At 36.0% G+C, this 23251-nt stretch overlaps 1 protein-coding gene across 1 annotated transcript in view; it reads right to left on the bottom strand.

The window, feature by feature from the left end:
- The window catches only part of SMC1 (structural maintenance of chromosomes 1), an 86648-nt gene that overhangs the window by 44705 nt on the left and 18692 nt on the right, over window positions 1-23251 (bottom strand). Inside the window, exons 7-14 of the mRNA XM_081749462.1 lie at window positions 20144-20395; window positions 18207-18421; window positions 16922-17135; window positions 15192-15403; window positions 10541-10709; window positions 8050-8172; window positions 6670-6801; window positions 3369-3434 (exon numbers count right to left, since the gene is read on the bottom strand). Of these exons, the coding sequence (XP_081605588.1) occupies window positions 3369-3434; window positions 6670-6801; window positions 8050-8172; window positions 10541-10709; window positions 15192-15403; window positions 16922-17135; window positions 18207-18421; window positions 20144-20395 (1383 nt within the window). The remainder of the gene's footprint in view (window positions 1-3368; window positions 3435-6669; window positions 6802-8049; window positions 8173-10540; window positions 10710-15191; window positions 15404-16921; window positions 17136-18206; window positions 18422-20143; window positions 20396-23251) is intronic.

The raw sequence follows: 23251 nt of genomic DNA, 5'->3' as shown, positions 1-23251 counted from the left end.
ATCGAGTGCAAAACGAATGAGAGGGTGCTAGAAATGGTGGAGAAGAAAAGAACACTTTTAGATATTATTGAGAACAGAAAGAAAAACTGGTTGGGACACTGCCTAAGAAGAAATTGTATCATGAAGAACGTCTTTAGAGGATATGGTGGCAGGAAAGAGGGAGGGGGCGAAGGAGACTACAATTAACGAATGAATAAAAACAAAGATCATATGTGAAGACGAAGATGTTAGCGGAGGACCGTGGAGCATGGAAGTTTCTCAGATGAGATAAGTGACCTGCCAATAAGGGCAGAATACTTATGATAATGATGATTCCGAATTATATTTCAGAGTACAATTTCCCACGGGAATAAGCTAATGAGCAGAACTTAGTAACTTTGATTATGGAATACTCTTTTCAACAATGGCTGTGAGTTATGCAAAGTATGAGACATACATGTAAGTATCTATCAGTAACTGAAAGGTTGATTTTCATGTTCTACAGATTTGTAATTTAGGTGAGTATATGCGGACCACGAACAGTCTAAATTACACAATGTAATCTGTGAAACCTGACATGAAAACTAAAAGAAAGAAAGAAAGAAAAAAAAACTATTCTGTAAAATTTTAAATTTTTTACATGCTCTTACTTAAATCAACCTTTCAATTTTTCGGGACTGCATTCGCTTCTCTCATAAGTCATGTAATATTATTGCCACGCAATGACTGAAATGGTGTTCCAGGGTATTTACCACCATTTTAAAAGGCAACTAGCAACTGTGTAACATTTTCTTGACTCGGTTGAGGCCAAAATTGGTTTTACACCCAATAGAGACAAACCAAAATCGCACTGAAGGAACATTTACGCAATATCAATGAAGAGAAGTGATATAAAAAGTAAATTAGTAACTTACTATTTGCGATAACTGATAAAAATAGTGTGCGACGATCGTTCTTCCTCTGCATATAAATGTACATTCGAGGAACAGTTCGTGAAGGCCATTTAGTTTACTCACTAACCAGCATACTAACACACAAAGTAAATAGCTGTGAGGGAAAAGTTTATTGAAAATGTTGGGGTCGCGATGGCTCAGTGGTAGAGCGTTCACCTCCGGTGCTTGGGGTTCCTGGTTCGATCCCAGCTCGCGCCGTGTGGACTTTGTGGTGGACAAACACCGTGCTCGTGGGTTTTCTCGGGGTTCTCCCGTTTCCTCCCACTTTCTTCATCCCACCATTTCACTCATTTCTCATCATCACCGTCTCCTTTAGCCTAACCGGCATAACCGTGGGACGTAAAAGTTAGAGATTTCATTTCATTTTTTTATTGAAAATGTTAACGATATAGATTAACTGCACTGTTCTTTCAATGCATTACGAAAATATGGAATGAGCTACAATGTGCGCCAAACTTCAATATCTAGTATCATTGTAGATTTCTGAGAATAGAAATCATTAAGAAACTAATACGTGAGAAGAATACCCAGTAGATACAACGCTATAACATGGCAAAATGCGAAGTACTTAAATCCTACTAAATGATTTGACTAACCTTATAGTACTGATGTCTCTATGCAAACGAGATATCACTTCAAGGGCTGCAGCTGCTTTCACTATTGGTCGTGTCCAAAACTAATATTAAATAAATTGTAAATCATCACATGTTGGCCAACAAATAATCGTACCACTCAACTACACCGAACAAATAGCATAAAAACTAATAAAATGCAAAACAAAACTTGCTGTTATCAACTGGCAAACTGTTTTCACTTCACCTAAGAAGTGAGTTCAGTGTATCAATCGTTTTTCGAACTTCGAGTAGAGCGACCGATAATGACAGCAGCAGCAACACTTGAAATTATATTGTTGGCATAAACACATTGAAAGGTTAGTCATTAAGAAAAATATGTCAGACGATTTCTACACTGTATTTTCTCCTATGTTAGTTCTTAATACTGAGAAGACTGGTAAAGGACAATGTGAAGATAATTTGTTACGCACTGCAGTATTCTTGATCATCGATTATTTTTACGGATATTTCAAGCTCGTTTGACAAACGTTCGATGTGCTAGATTCAAAAGTAGCCTAGAATATTTCTAAAGATTTGTGTTCTCCATTTACATTCTACCAAAATATAAATTCATTTTATGTACAATATAATGAAGAAAATCCATTTATCATGCATTAGAAAATCTTATGCTCTCACTCCAAGGAACAACGTTCATGATATAAAATTATTTTTCAATGACGACACATTTTACTGAACGCCCATTACCAAACGACACACTTGTATGATTTATTTATTTATTGTACGACTATGTTTCTACGAAGTAGTGATTCCAAGTAGTACTAAGCACTGTTGCTAATGCTGAAGGCGTTGACTGATACAGTCTGTCTCAGAATTGGCCGCTGCAAGCGTTGATTGGTATAGTCTGTCTCAGAATTAGCCGCTGGAGGCGTTGATTGGTACAGTCTGTCTCAGAATTGGCAGCTGGAGGCGTTGGTTGGTACAATCTGTGTCAGAATTGGCCGCTGAAGGCGTTGATTGGTACAATCTGTCTCAGAATTAGCCGCTGGAGGCGTTGATTGGTACAATCTGTCTCAAAATTGGCCGCTGGAGGCACTGACTGGTACAGTCTGTCTCAAAATTGATTTTAATCAATCATTAAATGATTCATGACTTTTAAATTCTAAAATTTCGCGGCACACCCGTCGGGAATCACTAATATACAGTGTTGTAAGACGGAAAGAAGATATTTTCTATACCTATGAGTACGATCATATGGGCTCTTGGTAAATTTTCTTTCTTTCTTTATATAGATATGAAGGGTCAGGGGGAAAGAACGCTTTCAGTCCATTTAATGAAATTTTTCAGGAGAGGAAAAAAAATCATGTTATTCATTAAATAACCATTGTAATTACATTGTTAGAAAAATAGTTTTAAGTTTATATCAAGATAAATATTGTATATATGTAAAGAAAAACTTATTTTTACAGCAAATTAGAAAATTGGTGTTGGAGATACCGATTTTTTTTTGGACTGAAAGCGTTCTTCCCCCTGGTCCTTCATATGGTTTTATGGTTTTCGTACCGCAAAGAAAATCATGTTCCTTTTACAAAGGCGATACACAAGTTCAAAAGCAATTGACGAAAGTACAAATATGAAAAGAACGGATAGGTACTTTTGTCGGTGACTGCACCTACATACCACATAAGATTTACTATTTTACGAACAGCATAACGTTTACATGATCATCGAACTTAGGTGGCTATTGGTAGAACAGCAGCAATTCTTTTAAAAAATAAATAAATAAACACAATACGGAAGTACCTGTAAATAATTTACTGACACCCACTTAAAGATTGAAAAGAAATTAATTAATATTACTTACCCCAAACGTTTCCAATTGATCTCGAAGTTTTCCCAGCTCACGTTGCAATTGTTGTATTTGTTTATTCTGGAAAAAATACATAAAACTTCATTACTTTCACTGCAGATTTTAAAAATGAAGTATTGTAATCTTGCAGTTTGCAATTGTTCCTGTTCCTTACGTAACATGTATCAAATCCGACCCAGTATGCCTACACACACTTATCGCTTTCTCTTGTAACATAATATACAAGAGAAAAATTTTACTACAGAATCATTTTTTAAAAAATGTCGAAAGGAAAGTTCAAATGACTTACACGCGTATAATCGTAACATTAATACAGGATTTAAGTATAACCTATAAAATGAAGGTTACAGAAATGAAAATTTATTACTGAAAAACTTCTGAATAGCTTTTGATTAAGGCTAAAAATTTAAAACTGACTGTAAATAGGTCATTTCATAGTAAGCATAACACGTATTAAGTTTTTACATACAATACAAACGACCTGTTGCACTCGGTCCTGCAACTAGAACTTCATTCCATGACAATTATAATTTTGCCCCGTCAAGCATTTTATGGGGTACTTTTTTTTCTTCTTTCTTCCAAATTTTACCTTACATATACGAAGTCAGAGAAACTGCAAACAATCAGTTCGGATCCGAACAGCAAATATCCAACATTTCTCAACAATGTTACAATGGAGATGCAACAGAATACTGCTCAGGGTACATAAGATACGATTTGTGATTATTATAGCATTGTCTCCTCAGTTGATTGTTCAAATTGTGTCGCTCATGCACAAAGTAAACAATTTTCCTCATCTATAATTAACTTCCATGATTTTCTATTATCAGTATGCATTCTGTTACGGGACATTTATTTAGTTTTTAAAAAGTAACATTTCGTTGTCTGGATTATTGAGAGAATTAAGCATATATGTCAAATAATTGGCATTTACGGAGGGTTATCCTTGATCTATGGAAACAAGTTTCGAGTATGACAATGGCGCTACAGCTAGTGGCATATTAATCCGACCTGAGTAGTGTGAATCAGTGCCAAAAGTCACGAGACAGCGATAAAAGCCTAGTCGGCGTCACAGCAACACCGCGGAAAACCGATCAAGTGACACGAAGCAAATTTAGCGCTGTCAGTTAGATTTTCATAAGTGTAGTGAAACCTCGAGTAACGTGGTGATGGCAACATCAATTATCGGCGTTTGAACGCGGGATGATGGTTGATGCTGTATGAATGATGCATTCGATTAAAGAAGTCGTCCGGACATTGAACTTTTCTCACTCCACAATATAAAGGATGGGCCGTATCTACCACACTGGAGGAACTATGGTTTATTACGGACAACGCAATGGCCGCCCACACGCGCTCAATGACTGCGATTAGCGACGTATGAGCAGACTCGTCCGGGCAAACAAACAAGCAACAGTGCGTGAACTGATAGCACGAATGAATGCAGAGCATCCCACCAACGTGTCTCAAGATGTTAATCCAGCGTAATTTGGTCTCCATGGAGTGTTGCAGCCACAGACCGACACGAGTGCCGCTACTAACCATTGGCCATCAGCAGTGGTGACTCACGTAGGTTCGGGAACATACGGATGGGTCTTAGATGACTGGCAACGAGCAGCATGGTCAAATGAGCCATGTTTCCAGTTGGGAGACTCCGGGTGCGACGTAGATCCCATGAAGCCATACATTAAAATTGTCAGCAAGGCACTCACGAAGATGGCGGTGCCCCGTAATATTTTGGGGCGTATTCACATGTCATGATTTGGGTCCTCTAGTTTGCTTGAACATCGTCATGTTTAGCTGTTTTGTAACCATCTCTAAGCCAGACTTCCGTGTGCACTCTCAACAACAGTGCAAAGTTTTTCAGGATGACAATGCGCTATGTCACCAGGTCGTAATGGTGCGTGACTGATTTGAGGAACATTCTGACCACTTCCAACGCATGATTTAGCCCCCTCGATCTCCAGGCATGAACCCTATCGAGCACATGTGGATTACGAGCGAATAGGTCATTTATGCCCAGGATCCACCTGCAATAACCACCGAATTGAGACTGTATGGCTAAACATCCCTCCAGCGGACTACCAGCAACTTGTCACGCCCTGCGATGACGAGTTGCTGCAATTCGCCGTGCTCGAGAAGGCCCCACAAGTTATTACCTAGGTATCCCATGAGTTTTATCACTTAAATGTACATACCTTGAACGCTAAAGTTTCATCGTGCTCTACGAAGTAAAACGATACCAAAAACTGATTCGCTTTGAGTGGTATGTATGTTAGTGCCTTTTCCGATGAAAAATACTCAAGTGTGCATGTCGTCCAACGATAGGATTCTAAGAAAAATTTCTCCTGCGTCCTTACCAAGACAGATAAAAGTCCGGGTAAGTCTAATTCCTGAAGGCAAGACACAGGTCAATCAAAGGCCTGCTACCAGGTGAAATGCAATGAACACAGAGGCTCACTGCACTGAAATTTAGGACTTTATTACTGCGTATAAACACCCATTATTAACCGGAATTTGAATAGCAAAGCAACTCAAAAGCGGAGTCTATAAACTGCTGCCTCGCTACATTGCTGAACGTGCCGCGAACAATAGAAAGCTATAAAAACAACTGATTGGTGTAAAGAAGATATAGCTGTTATATTGGATGAGGCATATGAGTATTTAAATGTTGACAACAAATCCTGAGCAATATTTACCAACCAAAAAGTACTATAGGAGAGAGAGGAGAGAGAGAGTGAGTGAGTGTTCCTTGAACGTTTTCAAAAAAGTGTGGTATTTCCATAACGATAAGTTAACAATACGTTGTGTTGAGAACACAGAAGTCTACTTGACCTATCGAAGCACAACTTACCAGATTCTATCTTTCTATAGTAGTTCTACAAATCTGGTGCGGGTGAAACAGGATAAGTTGTTTTTTTTTTTTTTTTTTTTTTGGCGAAGATGGTGAAACAAACGAAAAAAAAAAAACGCCCTGTAACACACAGTGAATTTCTGTAGATTCACTCAATGCATCACAATCGAATTTCTGTACATTTGGTATACTGCAAGAGCCCACAGAAGCAGACGACATTCCAACAGTGGAAGGTCAGTTAACAAAAGTGAGAAAATCGTCATGACTGTTCTTCGCTACAGCAAAAGATGAGATGTAGATTGATGATAGCCCGTTTTTATGGCTACCAGAGTATCACCGTTGGTGGTGGTGTAAATTTTTATGATGTACCACACTTGTTTCCATAAATCGTGAACAACCTTCCGTGATTTAAAAAGAAAGCAATGTATTAAAATGTCTTACGGTATTTTCTTTGTCCGTCTTGGAATATTTCAGTCGAGTTTCTAACCCTCTAATCTGAGATTCTACTGTATTTAACTCAGATTCTTTTCTTGATTTCTTCATGGATTCCCTCAATTCTTCACTCAGTTTTTCCTGTTGAGAAATAAATATATATATCAGTAAACAATAAATTTCAAATTTTCACTTGAATAACATTAGTCTTGTTTTACCTTAATTATTTGGGAGAAAAGGAAACAAAGTTTCAAAAACATTCTTTAAATCAATTAAAATAACTTGTACTAGCAAGTATATTTAAACGGCTAGTATTATCCTTTGTAAGCGAAAAGTTCTGCAGCTGCCCATCAGGGCATTGAAACCTTTAAATATATGCTCTGGCCATCTTTCTTCTAAAATTCATTCTGATGTTTTATTGTTGATTCTTTGTGTAAAATAGTTTCTCAACTGTATTTGAAACTTAGTTAATAATGAAAATATGTTTCGTCTGTAAAATTTTACGGGTTAAAAAAAATATCATATTTTATTGACAGTACTGTTAGATCTTCTGTATTTTTTAGTTTATCTTCCTTATAGTTACCTCACAAACGAAAGTATATTGAGCTTATAATCAACAATCCACATGACGTGGGACTTTTTTTTAAGTAAAAATCTAATAATATTGTGGAATTTAGGGTTGAGTTATGTGTGAGTTTAAGTTAATTTCACTGAAATCAAATTTGCATCAATAAAACCAGGAAAAGCTTGTATATATCTTTCTTATATTTTCTATAAACAGGCTGTTTACTAAAATTCCACAATGAAATTTCGTGACTTTTTCTTTACCAAATCATAAAATTTCCTAACATTTTCATCCATGCGATAGAAACTTACTTTGTTTGCGATTTGGTAGCGTCTAAAGTCGACCATAGACATTTTTGATGGTGAATTCTGACGTTTTATAGAACAAAATTTTCCAATCTGTACTTACATTTGCACAGTTAAAAAAAAATCATGACCCTAAAGCTAAATTTCGTGACATTCGTGACCGATAGACACCCTGATAAACCTTATTCTCTTCGTGCGAAGGACGGACACTGCAAGTATTCTTAAAAAAAAGACTTCTTTGTATACTAGGGATCAATATAAATCTACACCTAGATTAAAGCTTTGCACACAGTAGTAAACAGAGTACACTATACATTTACTCTTAATCTTTTCAAAATGTACGGTTTAGGTAACAAGTTAACGTTTTAATTTGCTGTCAAAAATCAAAATTTCATTTCATGTCCAATTCAATTTGAGATTACCACTGTTAATTTACGAAATTATTTGACAATCAGGCTACAGAATTTGATTAATAAAATAATAATAATAATAATAATAATGATGATAATGGTATCTTACCTTTTGCTGTTTCAACTGTGAAAGATGCTTCTCATCCCATCTCTTTGCTTTACGCGCAAGATCCAAGCTACCTCCGGAAATAATACCAGACTTCTGGTAGAAAGTACCATCCAGAGCAACAGCCTAACAAAACAAGCAAACAAGAACCATTTTAATTTGCAAAGAAAATTCAGACTCAATTACTGAATACTATCATTAGAATGTTACAAATGTTGGAATATTTTTTATTTAATTTTCAAGTTGATTTAAGAAAACATTCCTCTTTGATTCAAATGTTTTGTGATGTTTTCTTTTTGCTAGTGTAATGTTAGAAATTACCGTCACAAGGCTTTGTAAAAGGTACATGAAAGGAAGTTTTCAAAATATTTAGGTTCAAAAATAGTGATTACACTCGGAACTAATCTATGGATTACCATACTGTCTTGTCTGTACTTTTTAAGAGCTCGCTTTATATGCGTTATTAATAGCTATTTTATCGTCAGGTACTTACTATTTTGCAACTAAAATTATCTAACTAAACGAAGAATTTAATTCCAAGAAAAAAATAGCTAATGTACATATATACACAAGTTCCTTGTTCATTTCATAAATGGAGGAATTACCTGATTTTATATCACACCAATTCCCCTGTAGGTGTGAATTCAATAGCTTACAAAGGACGAACACGTACACAACCGGACCATGAATCGAACCCGGGTTTTGGGATTATCATGTCGGAGCGTTAACCCTACGCTATCCAGTGTTTCCTAAAAAGATATACATTCTTCCACTTTTAACCCTTCCTGACCTGAATTATGTTTTGGAAATGATTTTTTTTTTTTTTTTTTTTTTTTAATTTCTGGATTATATGTTTAAGTCTAAGGAATTAAGAAAATTATTTTTTTTTTCTCAAAATTATATATATTGCCTGGGCGCTATAACTACAACGTATGATGCAATTTGGAATCATTCGAAACCATATATGCGCTATGAAAGCCAAGAAAGCTTGTGATTCCAAATGGAAAAATGAAATGAAATCTTTAAGTTTTACGTCCCACGGTTATGCCGGTTAGGCTAAAGGAGACGGTGATGATGAGAGATGAGTGAAATGGTGGAATGAAGAAAGTGGGAGGAAACGGGAGAACCCCGAGAAAACCCACGAGCACGGTGTTTGTCCACCACAAAGTTCACTTGGCGGGGGCTGGGATCGTACCCGCGACCCCAAGCACCAGAGGTGAACGCTCTACCACTGAGCCACCGCGCCCCCCTGATTCCAAATGGAATCACACGGTCAGATGGTAGTGCTGAGCAACTTAGACCACGTACTGTTAACTTCTGCTCTGCTTGGACAACCCAGTGGACATTTCTGTCTTGTTCCTTTTCTTGTTTACGGTGTGTCTCTAATCGGGTAATTATTACCCCCTTCCATTTCAAAAAATTATTTTACGTCTTCTATTGGATTCCTTTATTAGAGGACAATGAGATATGATGGCAATATTACATTCACAATGTATAAACACAAGTGTTTTGATGTTATCACAAAGTAGCGAAAGTAGCCTCACGGCGAGTTTCAAGATAAATTTTACTAAATTACAACATACTAGTGCAAAATGTCACCTATATAATTAACTCTTACTCAACTCCCTTTAATCCTCTCTTTTCTTTTCCTGGTGTCTTGGCAATGATGCAAGTGTAGGCAACGAAATTTCGACAGTTTAGTGATTTCGTAGAACAGTAGAGAAGAAGAGGGCGAGAATTTCTTAAATTTATTTATAAGAACAGCTCTTCAAGCGGCTTACTGCAGCAAAGGTTTCAAACAACTTTCAACACCGAAAGATGAAAATTAGGATTATCACTTTAAGTCCATCATTACACTTTCCAATAATGTCTGCAACAATCTTGGTAAGTTACTATTATTACAATATAAGTGGGTACATGAAATCGAACGCAGTGGTTCAGTGGTACAGCCCCCTCTGGTGCATGGGTCCTTGGTTCGATCCCAGCTCGCGCCAAGTGAACTTTGTGGTGGACAAACACCGTGTGCGTGTGTTATGTCGTGGTTCTCCCGTTTCCTCCCTCATTCTATCAATTCTTTCATAACCACTCATATTCCTTAACAGCCTAATAATATGATCATAGGACGTTAGACCGAAGACTTCAAAGCATTATCCGTTCAGATTATCTCTTTTTAAAGGCTAGTTCAAAATAAAACCATTTTCCCTCATTTTTACCCACTGAAGACAATGCTTAAGTACTGAAAGATTTCGGCATACTGAAACGAACAGAGGGAAAGTAAAATTTCTTAGGAAATTAAACTAAATTCCACGGCGTACAACCACGAAATACTTTGATCTGACAGACACCGACTCACTGTCATTTCACGCTTTCAAGATTAGAGTTAGCTACCTATAAATATAAGAGACGATACGGAGCCAACACTGTAAAAAACAGTATAGATGAACTTCTTGTTATTTCCCACAAAAATAACCTTTGAGGAGTTGGTGCTACTTACATCGTATCGGTGTCCATCGTCCATTTCGTACGCCACCTTCATTGCATCTTCTGGCGTTTCACACACCAAAGCATTGTTGGTGGCAAACAGAACCGCTCGCTTGATGTCAGGTGGGTCGTACTGAAGGACATCGTACAGAAGTTTCACATTTCTAGGCTCTTTTATATTCCTAGCAAACGAAAAGAACAAAAATAAAATAATTCTGTATAATTACCAAAACCACTGTGTTTATGTAAAATAAAATACAATTTTATGAAGGTTTCTGACCCCTAATCATGCTATTCCCCTTCTTACACTGCCATGGACAACATAAAAAGAGAAGTAATCCACATGTAAGGGAAGGAATTATTTTCGAGATCGAAACAACTACGGGATCAGTTGTCTAATGCTAGCCTTAGAGAATAGTAATTTGGTGACAATAATTTTGATGGGTATGGTGGAACATACATATGAATTCGATTAAAATACGAGTTTTATTACATTGTGCACTAAAATAAATAGTGCCTACTCATGACAAGACCTAAACATACTACTGTCTGACACCATATATCTGCACCCTAAGAATCAAGCATAAAATTGACTGCGTGAAATATATGGTGTCTAATTTTCTTCCAATTTTAAAGTGTTACAACTGAAAATGGCTAATGATATTTCAATGAAGCGCCTACAGTTCGAAAGAAATGTTTGAGTTTACCCCCACATATCTGATTTCAAGTTTTATATATATATATATATATATATATATATATATATATATATATATATATATATATACACAAGGGCGGATCCAAGGGGAGCTATAGGGACTATAGCCCTCCCCCCTGACCCTCAGGTATGGACTTCAATCCTGTTTTGCACTGGATAAAGCGGCAAACTATGGTTTAGCCCCCCCTTGATCATATCCTGGATCCGCCACTATATATATATATATATATATATACGCACTATCTCATTTCATAGTATAATGAAAAAAGTTACAAAATGCAAATTAACTGTAGCGATCACGTTTTCAGTTCTTAAATGTTCAATGTGACTACCACCTCCGACTGCACAGCACACATCACGTCGGTCAACTCTAAGTCACATCAACTTTAAGAACTAACTTTTTCCATATCTTGAACCCTGACGAGAGCTGACAAGTTTACTGATGGTTGTTGCGAAATCTCACAATCGTGCGTTGGTTTTGTATACTAGTGACATCTCCGTCAACCAAGCAAAACTTGAATACTCCGTCTTTCGAACAGTGGCGTTCCATTTAAAATAGGATCAGCCATTTTCAAGTTATACACTAAAACTGAGAAACCCCGTATTATATCAGATACTAATTGATCCATTTTGTGCATTTAAGTACAAAATATAATGTCTATTAAAATCTTATCTTTGGAGAAGTCACAATATTTCAGAGAAATGAAGGAAGATAGAAGAATAAATTATTGAAAAAAAAAAAAGACATTAAATTAGGGATAATTTTGACTCCTTAGACTCTTCTTGCGGTAACTACTACTGTTTCTTGCTGTATAAATAAAAGAACGCATCCTCAATGAGAAGTAAATTTGCTGTCTTTGTGATCCATCTCATTGACAAAAAACAGACACAATGAAGCACATTAACACCTTGACTGTCACTCTATCTGTTGACCATTATCACCTGTACGCTACGGGCAACAGTCCGCCAATAATACATTGGTTTAGCCTTTGTTTTAGCCGCATAAATGTATAATTTTCAGTGTGTATGGTTTTGCATGTACGCGACGTGGACATTAAATTTTAATTTCCACGCCATATGTATGCAATTGCATACACCTATAGAACGAACGCGACAAAAGTGCAATATATTGTTTGTGTATGGAAAATCATAGACGTGGCGCTGGGCGGGAGAGCCGTGTATATGGAATTCCATACACATGGCACTCAACGTGTTAAAAATTAGTCATACAAATCAGTTTTGTTTCAACTCACCACTCTATACAGTGTACGGTATCAATTACCTGATTAGACATTGTCAGGCTTTCCAAAACTAATGAAAAAAATATAAGATATCATGATGAAAAAATATAGGAGATTTCTTTGAAGCTGTGAAAAAGGAACATTTCAATTATTTCCTGGAACATTTGTGCGTTTGGAACATTTTGAAAAACAAGGAACAAAGAAACTAATATAACAATATTTGTACCTATTGGAAGGAACATTTCAATTATCCAATAGGTGGAAAAAAAATCACATGGAAATTACACTAATTGTTATATGAACATACATTCATCTCTAAATATAAATAAATGGGTAATTATCTCGTTGCAAAATTTTATACGAGTTTCTTAGTGTTTTTGTACGTAGCTCACCAGTACTAAGCAACGACCATAAGGAAAGTGTAAAAGTATTGATACACGTAAATAAATTATTTATAAGTCTTTAAAATCACTACTCCATAGAACTTTTTAATGAATATGAGAAATTAATTTATTTTTTGTTCCATTTTGTAGGTGTATGAATACTTTTTGTACTAACTGTATATTGTTTAGTGTAATTAACTTCAAACAATAGGGTAGGCCGATTTTTTTTTTTTTTTATTTCGATTGGGATTTTATTTCGATTGCGGAAAAGTTGCCTCGTGTTAGTAGTATTCCACACACAAAATTTGGATTTTTCTGGTCAACCCCTTCCATTGTCTCATGGGACCTGAATATTTTTATAGCTGCGGCTATGCAACCCGCACAACACTACGAAGAAAATTGTGCTGCACAGCTATAACCTTTGGTTCTTTTTCACACTGAAGCATTCGGAGGCTGAAAATAAAACGCACGAGAAAAGTGAGATGCAATATTGTTCCTATGTGTTAAAAAGTTATAATCAGTTAAACAAAGAAATTGTATTGATGTTTTCAAAACACATTATGAATATACAGGTCATGAAAAATTGCTGACAAACCTTCCCGTGCAGCTCTTAGCTCGTTTCGGCACATACTCTCCGAAACTCCCCAGAACCCAACACGAGGAGGTAGCTGCAAATCGAGTTCCACCCACTTGCTTCCGGTTTTTCTCATTTACATTTGATAGTCCTGCATGAAATCAAACTTTTTCTTTTTTTTTTCTTTCTTTTTTCTTTCTTTTTTTTTTTTTTTAGTCTCTAAAGCCATTTCTTCGATCCACTCTACATACTGATGCTGACGCTTCTGTAACTAGTTTTATCATCCTCTCCACCGCTTGCGTATGGCACGGAAAACATCGAATTTACTCAGAAGCTGTAGCCGTCGTTCTAATATTTTCTTCTAGCTGGCTCGAAGAAAGTTCTCTTGTTAATGGTAGCTGATTGACGTCCGGTGAAAACCAATGGATCATCTCATGATATTTACTTGTGTCTAAGTTTACTTTCGGAACAACGAATTCACGTTGACTTGATCTATTTCTCTGCCGACATTTTTATTCTTCTCCATCCTAAAAATTGGATATCCTGGCTCCTACTGGTGATCATTGCCAACAACAAGTTTTCCCGATGGACAAAGTAAGCGTTGGAACTAATCACAGTATACACGATTCTGAAAGAATGGATGTAGATCGAGCGAGTAGACACAAGTGTTTCGCCCCATTGGTGAGAGAAGAATTTCCCTATATCTCAAACCAAACTCGTGCATATATATTGCTGACATACTGTGCAAGCCAACGAAGTGGTTCTTCGGGATTTTCGGTGCTAATATATACTCGGAGAATTCGAGAAGCTGTCGTCAACCATCGGGACATGACAATTGGTACAGGCTTTTTCTTCAGAAGGTCTGACGGACACAAACCTTCTGAAACGGCTCGGCAAATGTCCAAAAGATATTGCTGATCGTTACTGGACTGTGTATAAAATTAAAATGTTTCCTACTCCTTCTAAAACAATGCTTTACGTATTATTATTGTCGTGTATAATGATGTAGGTAAATACATATTTTCTATTATCGCACAGCCGATTTCAAAATCAGATTACTTGATTAAAATTTTCTTCATAATATAAATGGGTCTAAAAGAAATTGTTTACGATATACGTAACAAAGCTGCACTGTAAGGTTAACAATATATTTTTCACGCTATAGGCCCTATATGAAGAACATGAATTGAAACATAAAAATACATTTTTTCATCAAATTGATTACCATTTTTAACCACATTGGAATAATATCGCACCTCACTTTTCTCTTGCACAGCCTCCTATTGCTTCAGTGTGAAAAAGAACCAAAGGTTATCGGTATGCAGCACAATTTTCTTCATGTTGTCGTGCGGGTTGCATAGCTAGTTATAAAAATATTCAAGTCCCATGAGTCAAGGGAAGGGGTTGACCAAAAAGATCCAAATTTTGTGTATATACTACCACTAACAATAGGCAACTTTTCCGCAACCCGGCCAATCGAAATTAGAAAAAAATCGCCCCACCCTATTGGACAATAAGCAGGAAAGGACGAAACACAGAAGTCGCCATTCAACCACCCTACTGTGGAGACAAAAGGCCCTCCAACCACCCACACCTTATTTTCTTATGTTATTTTCACAAGTGGATGTAGCAATGCCACAAAAATACGGGAGGTTTCGTTAAAATATAGGAAATACAGGAGCATTGGAAAGTCTGCAATATAGCAAATAAAATACACGTTAAATACTTAATTAAACAGAAGAACTAACCTCAGTCTTTCCTTCAACGGTTTGGCTTGAATATAGTCCAGAGGCAAGAAAGTCTCTGGCTCAAGCATTTGTTCCTTCAAATACTGAATGCACTGGCGAGCGGTCTTCTCGGTATCAACAACTATAGCCTCCATATATTTACCCAACACTTTTGTGATGGCAACGTTGTATCGTTTGTGAATTGGCTGACACATGTTGATCATACGGTCGTACTGAAAGAAAAATCATGATTTTAGAATTGGTAATTCAGTGCAACAAAACAATAAAATAAATGAAATAAAACTGAAGTTAGTTTAACGTACATGTCTATGTTCTGTAGGCTACAGGAGACAGAGGATCAATGTTAAGCAAAGGAAGACTTGGTAAAACAAGAAAATGGGATGTAGTTTATGAAAATTTACTCTATTTACAATTTTTGATTGGTTGGTTCGTTAAGAGTTTAGCATCCCTTTTCAACACTGACACGTGGAGCTACAGTTTAAGGTGCAGTCCGAAACACTATACTGCGTTCAAATTTTCAACGTTATCCCATCGGAAGTCGAATCTGGTGCATGCGCTAGCCACCAGACTAGTGCAATGCTTATGGGATTGGAGTTTAGCGTCCCTTTCAATAGCGAGGCTATAAGAGATGTGGTACTACAATTCGAAGTAGGATCCAAATCACTGTACTGTATTCAAATTTCGAGGCTCTTCCATCGGGAATGGAATCTGAGACCTCGTGCACCAAAGGGGAGCGCTGGTCACTAGATCAAAGAGGAAGAATTATTTACAAGTTGTTGCTAATAATTCGCCATTGTTTGGCGCCTTGCTCACACCACTTAAAAAGATTTATCATCAGATAAAGATATTGCCCACTGGCTTTTTAAATAATTATTATAATGAAATCAAAGTTTAGTTACACAGTTTCCACTCTCCTTAATGAAGTAGTATGAGTATAGCTATTAATTTTTAAATGATAAATATACTTTTCTACAGGCTGTACAGAAATTAGTTTGGAAAATGATTATGAACATATAGAAATTAAAAAAAATTCAACTTAGAAACAACTTTTGAATACAAAATTCGTCTTTAGCCAATACAAGTGTGTTTTTAGTTCGTCAAGCTTAAGAATACAATCTAACATAGCAGAAAACTTCTGCAAATCTAAGAAACTATTCTTACATTGTAGTGATGTAACAAAATTTTTGCTCTCTGAAATTATATATGATTTTGTAATGCAACTTATTCAGTTTACCATGAACTGTGTTGAGTGATGAATTCTTTGTTGAAATATAAAAGATACACAAGTATTTCTTTGTTTTTGTAAATTTGATTTATGTAACCGTCGGAACACCAGGATAAGGTCACTTTTGGTCTATGTATATTTATCACAAGAAATGAGTTTTCTTTTCCAGAATAGAAATCTTAATATAGACTGACTCACCAGACGTTGCTACTGTGCCATCTAAAATATTGTCAGCTGTATAGTTGTTGTGGCTACTCTAGGAAACAACTTCATTTACTTACGAGAAACATACACGGGTCAAAAATGACCCGATCTTGGCATTTTGAGAGATAATTTAGTTTTATTTTAATTCTTAAATTAAACAGCATAGCTTATAAATAAATCACACCCATTGCTTTTAATTTTGAGCAATAACATAAACCAAGATTATCTCTTTATTTTTTCTAATCGAATTATCAAGGTTTTAATTATTTAGTGAAAGAAGTAAAACCTAAAGTATACATACCACTCCAGGGAACAGCCTCTTAAAATTTTCAACGATCTCCTGCTTTTTCTTTCTGCGGGAATCTTCGTGTTTATCCACTCGCGCATCGCCCAACTGTTCCACAATACTCTCCAACTGGGTCTGAAGCTCCTGCACACGTTCTTTCGACGACCCAACATCAGATTCCAACTCCTGCCTCAAGCGCTTTTGCTCTTCCAATGCCTGCTCGCTTGTTCTGCAATAAAATAATTAGTTTACCTATAATGCATTATACCATTAAAAAAATCACTAAGTTCTTGTTTCGGAAATTATAGAAAAGATACATAATATTTTGTCCACATAAGGTAGTGTCATAGGAAATAATAAAAAAGAAAAGAATGGAAAAACAGCGTGAATGCAGTTAATTTTATTTCTTAAACAGAAATAAAGCATTGCATTTTTATTTTAAATACTTTAAAATTCCATGTCAATGTTGGCACGGTAGGTCAGTGATAGAGTGCTTACTTCTGGTGCGTGGAGTTCCAGCTCAAGTAAGTTTGTGGTGGACAACACCGTGTCCTTGGATTTTCTCGTGTCCAACTTCCGTTTTCTCCCATATCCTCATTCTACGAGCTCCTTCGTGGCTAAGAAGTTAGCGTGAGAAACTCGGGTTCGATTCCTGGCGGGAGCTCATGTTGTTCAGATTCCACGTTAATCAGTAGATCCTGTCTTATATAGCCTCGCTGTTGAAAGGGACGTTAAACTCAAAATCAACTCTTCTCATTCCACCAATTCTTCCATTATCATTCACTTGCCTTAATCATCCGTTTCCCTTAGCTTAAAGGACATAATCGAGGGACGTTAAACTGAAAAATTTGATTTAACTTTTTTGATGTCAATGTTGGAAATAAGAGGAATAGGTATCAAGACCCTATAATGAAGCTTTTCTAGTAAATAGTAATGTTAAGGAAAATTTTCGAGTATACTGAGTGACTTTAGGTCAAGACTTAAGGTAAGGAACACTCTCACTCTTCTAATGTAAAATATAAGAGAGAACTTGGGAAACTTGCTTCCTTCAGATGAAATAGAGTAAAATAAGTACCAGAACCGAAATGCAGAAATAAAAACGATCGTCTACGAAAAAAAAAAAAAAAAAGTTCTACAAATCACTTACTATACATAATATTCTAGTATACATAATATTGTTCTTTCTTTCTTGATAAATAACCCGAGTATTTTACAAACATAACAATAACAGATAGATAGATTTTTGCTTAATACTTATATTTCTAAAAGCGTTCTAATATAGCTACCACTATGAGCATACCTTATATGTTCAGCCAGTTTCTCAATCCGCTTTTGAGCTTCTTCCAGTTCGTGTCCCTTCTGACGCAATCGATTCTCCACTTCTGCCTTCTTCCTCGCTTCGTTATCCAACCGATCTTGATCTGATTTCTGCTCACGATTTACTGAATCCAGTTCTTGAAGGTATCGAGCTGACTGTTTACCCGCTTCCTCTTTCAAATGATGGTACTCTTGCACCTATAATAAACGAAGTGAAAACTATTACTTTAAGGCCATTTTCAAGACTTTCATTCACTTCTAAAGTAGTCTTACAATGGCAGCAGCCTACTGCCGAAATAATAACCTCAGATTTAAAACTAGAAGGCTTAACAAGTGGATACCATTTTTTTTTATTTAATAAATTGACTTAATTTACGAATGAGTCTCGACATTTTCACACAATATGGAGCAAGTAATGTTGAAGATTACTAAAATAATACGATGCTACAATTTTTTCGATTAGGACATCATTGAACAAAAACTAGCTTCCTGATTCAATACTATTAACACGAAGGCTCCGAAATATTTCTACACTATACAAGGACACTGAGTATATATTTGAGGAATGCAGGCAGTAACTCATGTTTCCCAATACCTATTTCTTGCTGCAAAGATCAAATAGCGAAAACGTGTCACTAAACCGGATTGAACCAGATTCTCGAGCTATATGGCGATGCGTAAAGCACTATACATTCTACTCTTCCCCCGATTATCCTCACAACTTTCGAAATTGAAAGATCGTAACAACTAATCTTTATAAAACCAGGTTCTTATGTATCATTTTTAGTATTCAACAGAAATAGAGTACCTGAGAATCTGACTCACTATTTACAACGTGGCTTTTTCACAGAATTAAAAGTGATTGAGCTGATGTCTCTTGAGAAGTAATTGTATCTTATGTATGTTATTCTATTAGGAAAGAAAAAAAAAAAGGATGAATCAACAGATTTTCCTTTTACCATCCTCACAATATAAGTAAGAATTCAATCAATATCCAAAGAGTAAAAAAGTACTGAAACAAGAATCGAAACAAGTCTTCGGCTTATCGTGCAGATGTGCATTATGCTACTTGGCCTTCTCCATGAACAACCACGCACCATTCATTTCAGAGGTAGGTGCTCGTACTTTTAGACACCCGTTTGAATTTAGAAACAAGTTGAATTTTCATAATAACTACAATGTGACACACTGTATCTTACTGTACTGCACTTAAATATCACATTAGGCAGACGTAAAATTGTCAGACGAGTCCTGCATCTCAATTTAATCTTTGAATAATATTTTAGATGTGTTTCTTTTAATGACAATCAATTGATAACGCACGAAAATAAGAGATAAACTGATCTTTTAATCAGCTTGATTTACCATTTTGGCTTTAACAAACCTTTAGAATGTATTTGAAATAATATGTACTCACTTATTACTGCAATTTGAAGTATGGCCTTCTCTCTCTTGTCCACTTAGTCTCCTCCTCGGTTAATTAAACAGACATGAGACCATTTTTCACATTTTTTTTTTCTGTGACGCTACTTTGGTATGTATGTTTCCACGTATATTCATAGATCACGCGACTAGAAAGGATAAGTATTTTTTTCTTAGCGGATGGTTGTGTCCTACTTAATTAAGCATTCTTCTCAACTGTTTTCGCGTTCATTCATAGCTCACGTGAACAGAAATTTGCTGATGAAAGCATGAATGACTATTTCTTAGCGGATGGTTGTATTGTACCTAATTAAGCATTCTTGTCAAACTAGTTTATAAAAAACAAGGTTAAAATACACATTCTCTAGCTCCATCTTCTATGTTTCTACATTATGGTTTTTGTCTTAACTTCTGGGAGCTTAATAGCATAGTGTTAAGCTTTACAGTTACTTTAATAATTAACTAAACAACATAAAAATTAACTTGAAAAAAATTTACCTGAGCATCTTCTAATTGTACATCTCGCCCCTGGCTCTGTGATTCTCCTGCCACCATTTCTTCATATTCCATCCGCTTCTTTTCCACTTCCTCCAGCTCCTTCTCCAGCTCATGGATATCCTCCATATGGGCCGCGTGCGCCTTCTTTGCTTGGGTCAACGACTTCTTTGCAGACTCCAGCTTCTTGTTCATATGAGTCACTCGCTCTTTCGCTTTAATGAACGTTGGACGCTTCTTGTTGATTTCTACTTCCTGTTAATACAAAATTAATTTATTTCATTGTTAATGCTTTTTTCCCCCTTAAAGTCAAAGAATGAATATTAACGCAATGAAATCTGTTACATTTTCTCCTTCATAAATTAACGGATTAAACTTAGAAGACAGTTCCTCTTTTGATCAATAACCATATTATGTACTATTTACTTTTTTTCTCTATAGCTGTTACATGAATTACAAAACATATTCATGTTATACCTGTAAACACTGTTTATGGTGAGTGCTGCTTTATACACTTTAGCCGCAAAGTTCTCTTATAATGTTAGGCTTACAAGTTAGGCCTAACGACATATAATTTTTTCCACATATATAACATTCCACTAAACCAATCATAGGCAAAATGTAAATATGAATGTTTACTTTAATATAATCTATAATTCCAATGAAAAGCTGACCTAAACAAAAACATACTTATAAAATATATAACCATGAACATACACTCAATACATCATAGCAAAAACTATATAATTTGAATCTAAACAATCCACATAATACAGAAACATTTTTATCTTCTTTAAAACATTTTCACTTCGACATGTGTGTACTTATTGCAGCACTTATTTCCCAACAATTCATATTATCATTAAAAATAAAACATTGTAGAATTCAAACTAAACACGTTACTTATCAGTAATTAAACTGTGAAAATGGCCTTAGAGTCACGTGCGGGTATTAATTAATTAAATGTTGCTACCATTACAGAATCAGCCTCTTGGAGTTGTCACCAGAAGGACACTGATCTGCACTACCCTTGAATAATATCCCCCATATTTCTTGACCTTCAAGCAGAAAAAGTGGCTTCGTTTCTGTGCAACTACCTAGTGTTAGGATTAGGATCTAAGGCCATGTTAGCCCGTCACGTATGAGGGATGACGTCACTCGGCGATCATACTATCCGAGGAAAGGGAAGGAAGCGGCCTGGGATCTGTATGTTAGGCACCATCCCGGCATTTCCCTGGTGTAAATGAGAAAAACCCAGGAAAATCTCACTAAGGATGGCTGGCCTGAAAAAGCTTTTACACTTTTTCGACCGAGTGCCCTCACCGGCAATCGAACCCGGAACCTCTCGCACAAAAGGCGAAAGCGTTAGCGACTACGCCATGTGGGGTCACCGCATACTATATAGTGTTTGCACGACTAGCTTTAGTACTGCACACATATTTAAAAGAACTAAAAATGTACAATAAACGTAATATTTATCATGAATCATCATAGGGGTTACGGTACCTACGTAATAGAGTACTTATCTGTGTTGCTTGAGTCCCTGATTCGATTCCAGCTTCCGCCAAGTGGACTTTGTAAAACAAACACTATGTGCGTGATTTTTCTCGAGTTTTCTCATTTCCTGCCACCATTGACATTTCATTACCATTCATCATCACTGTCTCCCTTAGTCTCGGTATATAAACATGGGATGTTACTCAAAACAATAAATAAATCCTTATCAGAAAATGAAGAAAAAAAGGAAGAAAATTATACCAGAGAATGTCAAACAAATATTAGATTAATCCGTTATATTTGAAAGCGCGACGCGAGGAAGGTGACCAGATCAAATTCTAGAAAGCATGACTTCTAATTATTTTGTATATTTTTTAGAAGTGTGCCTTTCCGGCTGTGAGTTAGATGGATTGCCCTTTCTTCTCAGCAGTAAAGTATACAGCTTAAAGTGGAACTAGAACCAGTACTCGAATCTATATTCAAAGTTGTGTATATCTTTCGGGGATCAAAACCGAAAGAAACACAAGCACCAAGTGTTTGCATTCAAGTCCCAAATAGAGGAATAAAACAAAGGAATATACGTAATGAAAAGCTAAATCAAATAAAATATGACATGACAACTGAAGACAGAAAATATAATCAAGCAATGTTAGAATTGGAGCAATTAGAAATCATATTTCTAATAGAGTTGATTTGGATAAGGGCTTATGTAGTATTTCATTGGAAATGTGTTTAATTGATAAATGATCATTTTTGGATATAAACATATGTCTACACAATGCTTATCAAAGTATAGGATATAATAAAAGTAAGCCTGTATCCACACAAACCACATAAAACAAAATCTGTAAAACGAAGACGAAAACTAAAAAAGAAAAAAGTTTCCTGTGAAATTTCAAAATTGTTACATAAGCTCTTATTCAAAGCTACCAATCATATGTTAGGCTAGAATTCCTTTGTGTAAGTCATTCGTAAGATTAAGCTTATATTGCAGGTGATATATAGTAATTCAGTGTATAACCTTCCAATAAACGTTCATGTTTGCAAGTCCTATAAAAGAACGGCGTAATTCACCTTGTTAAGTCCCGTTCGTGTAATTTTAATCTATATAAATAAAAATGAAAGTGATTGTTTGTGACGTAACTCTTGAACCACTAGACCTATCTCCATGAAGTTTTCAACATAGATGAGATTCAGGCCTGGAATGGCTTTTATCATTTCACTTTGATGGTGTAACTTAGGGGAGAGAGCAGGGAGATAAAGGACCGATATTAGTGTCGAATCCATAGTTTTCGGGGTCGCTGAGCTGAACAATGACACTTCTGATGCCGTTTAAATCTAAATTCAGCCCCACAACTTGGGGCAGAGGAGATATATAAAAATGATCGAAAATGGCCGATATTAGTGTGGAATCCAGTTTTCGATGTCGCTGAGATGAACAGTGGCACTCGATGCCGTTTAAATCAAATTCACCCTACAATACTAATATTTAATTTTTATTTATACACGTTACTAATTACTTTCTGACTTTTCATTATATTTTCTTTGTTTCTATCGATTAGATTTTTTTCCCCGAGTGAAGCAGGTAATCGACGCTAGTATCTAACATTTAGA

This window comes from Thermobia domestica, chromosome 2 (genome assembly GCF_964235325.1).
Source record: "Thermobia domestica chromosome 2, izTheDome1.hap1.1, whole genome shotgun sequence".
Taxonomy (NCBI): Eukaryota; Metazoa; Arthropoda; class Insecta; order Zygentoma; family Lepismatidae; genus Thermobia; species Thermobia domestica.
This window is presented reverse-complemented; position numbering and strand designations above follow the sequence as displayed.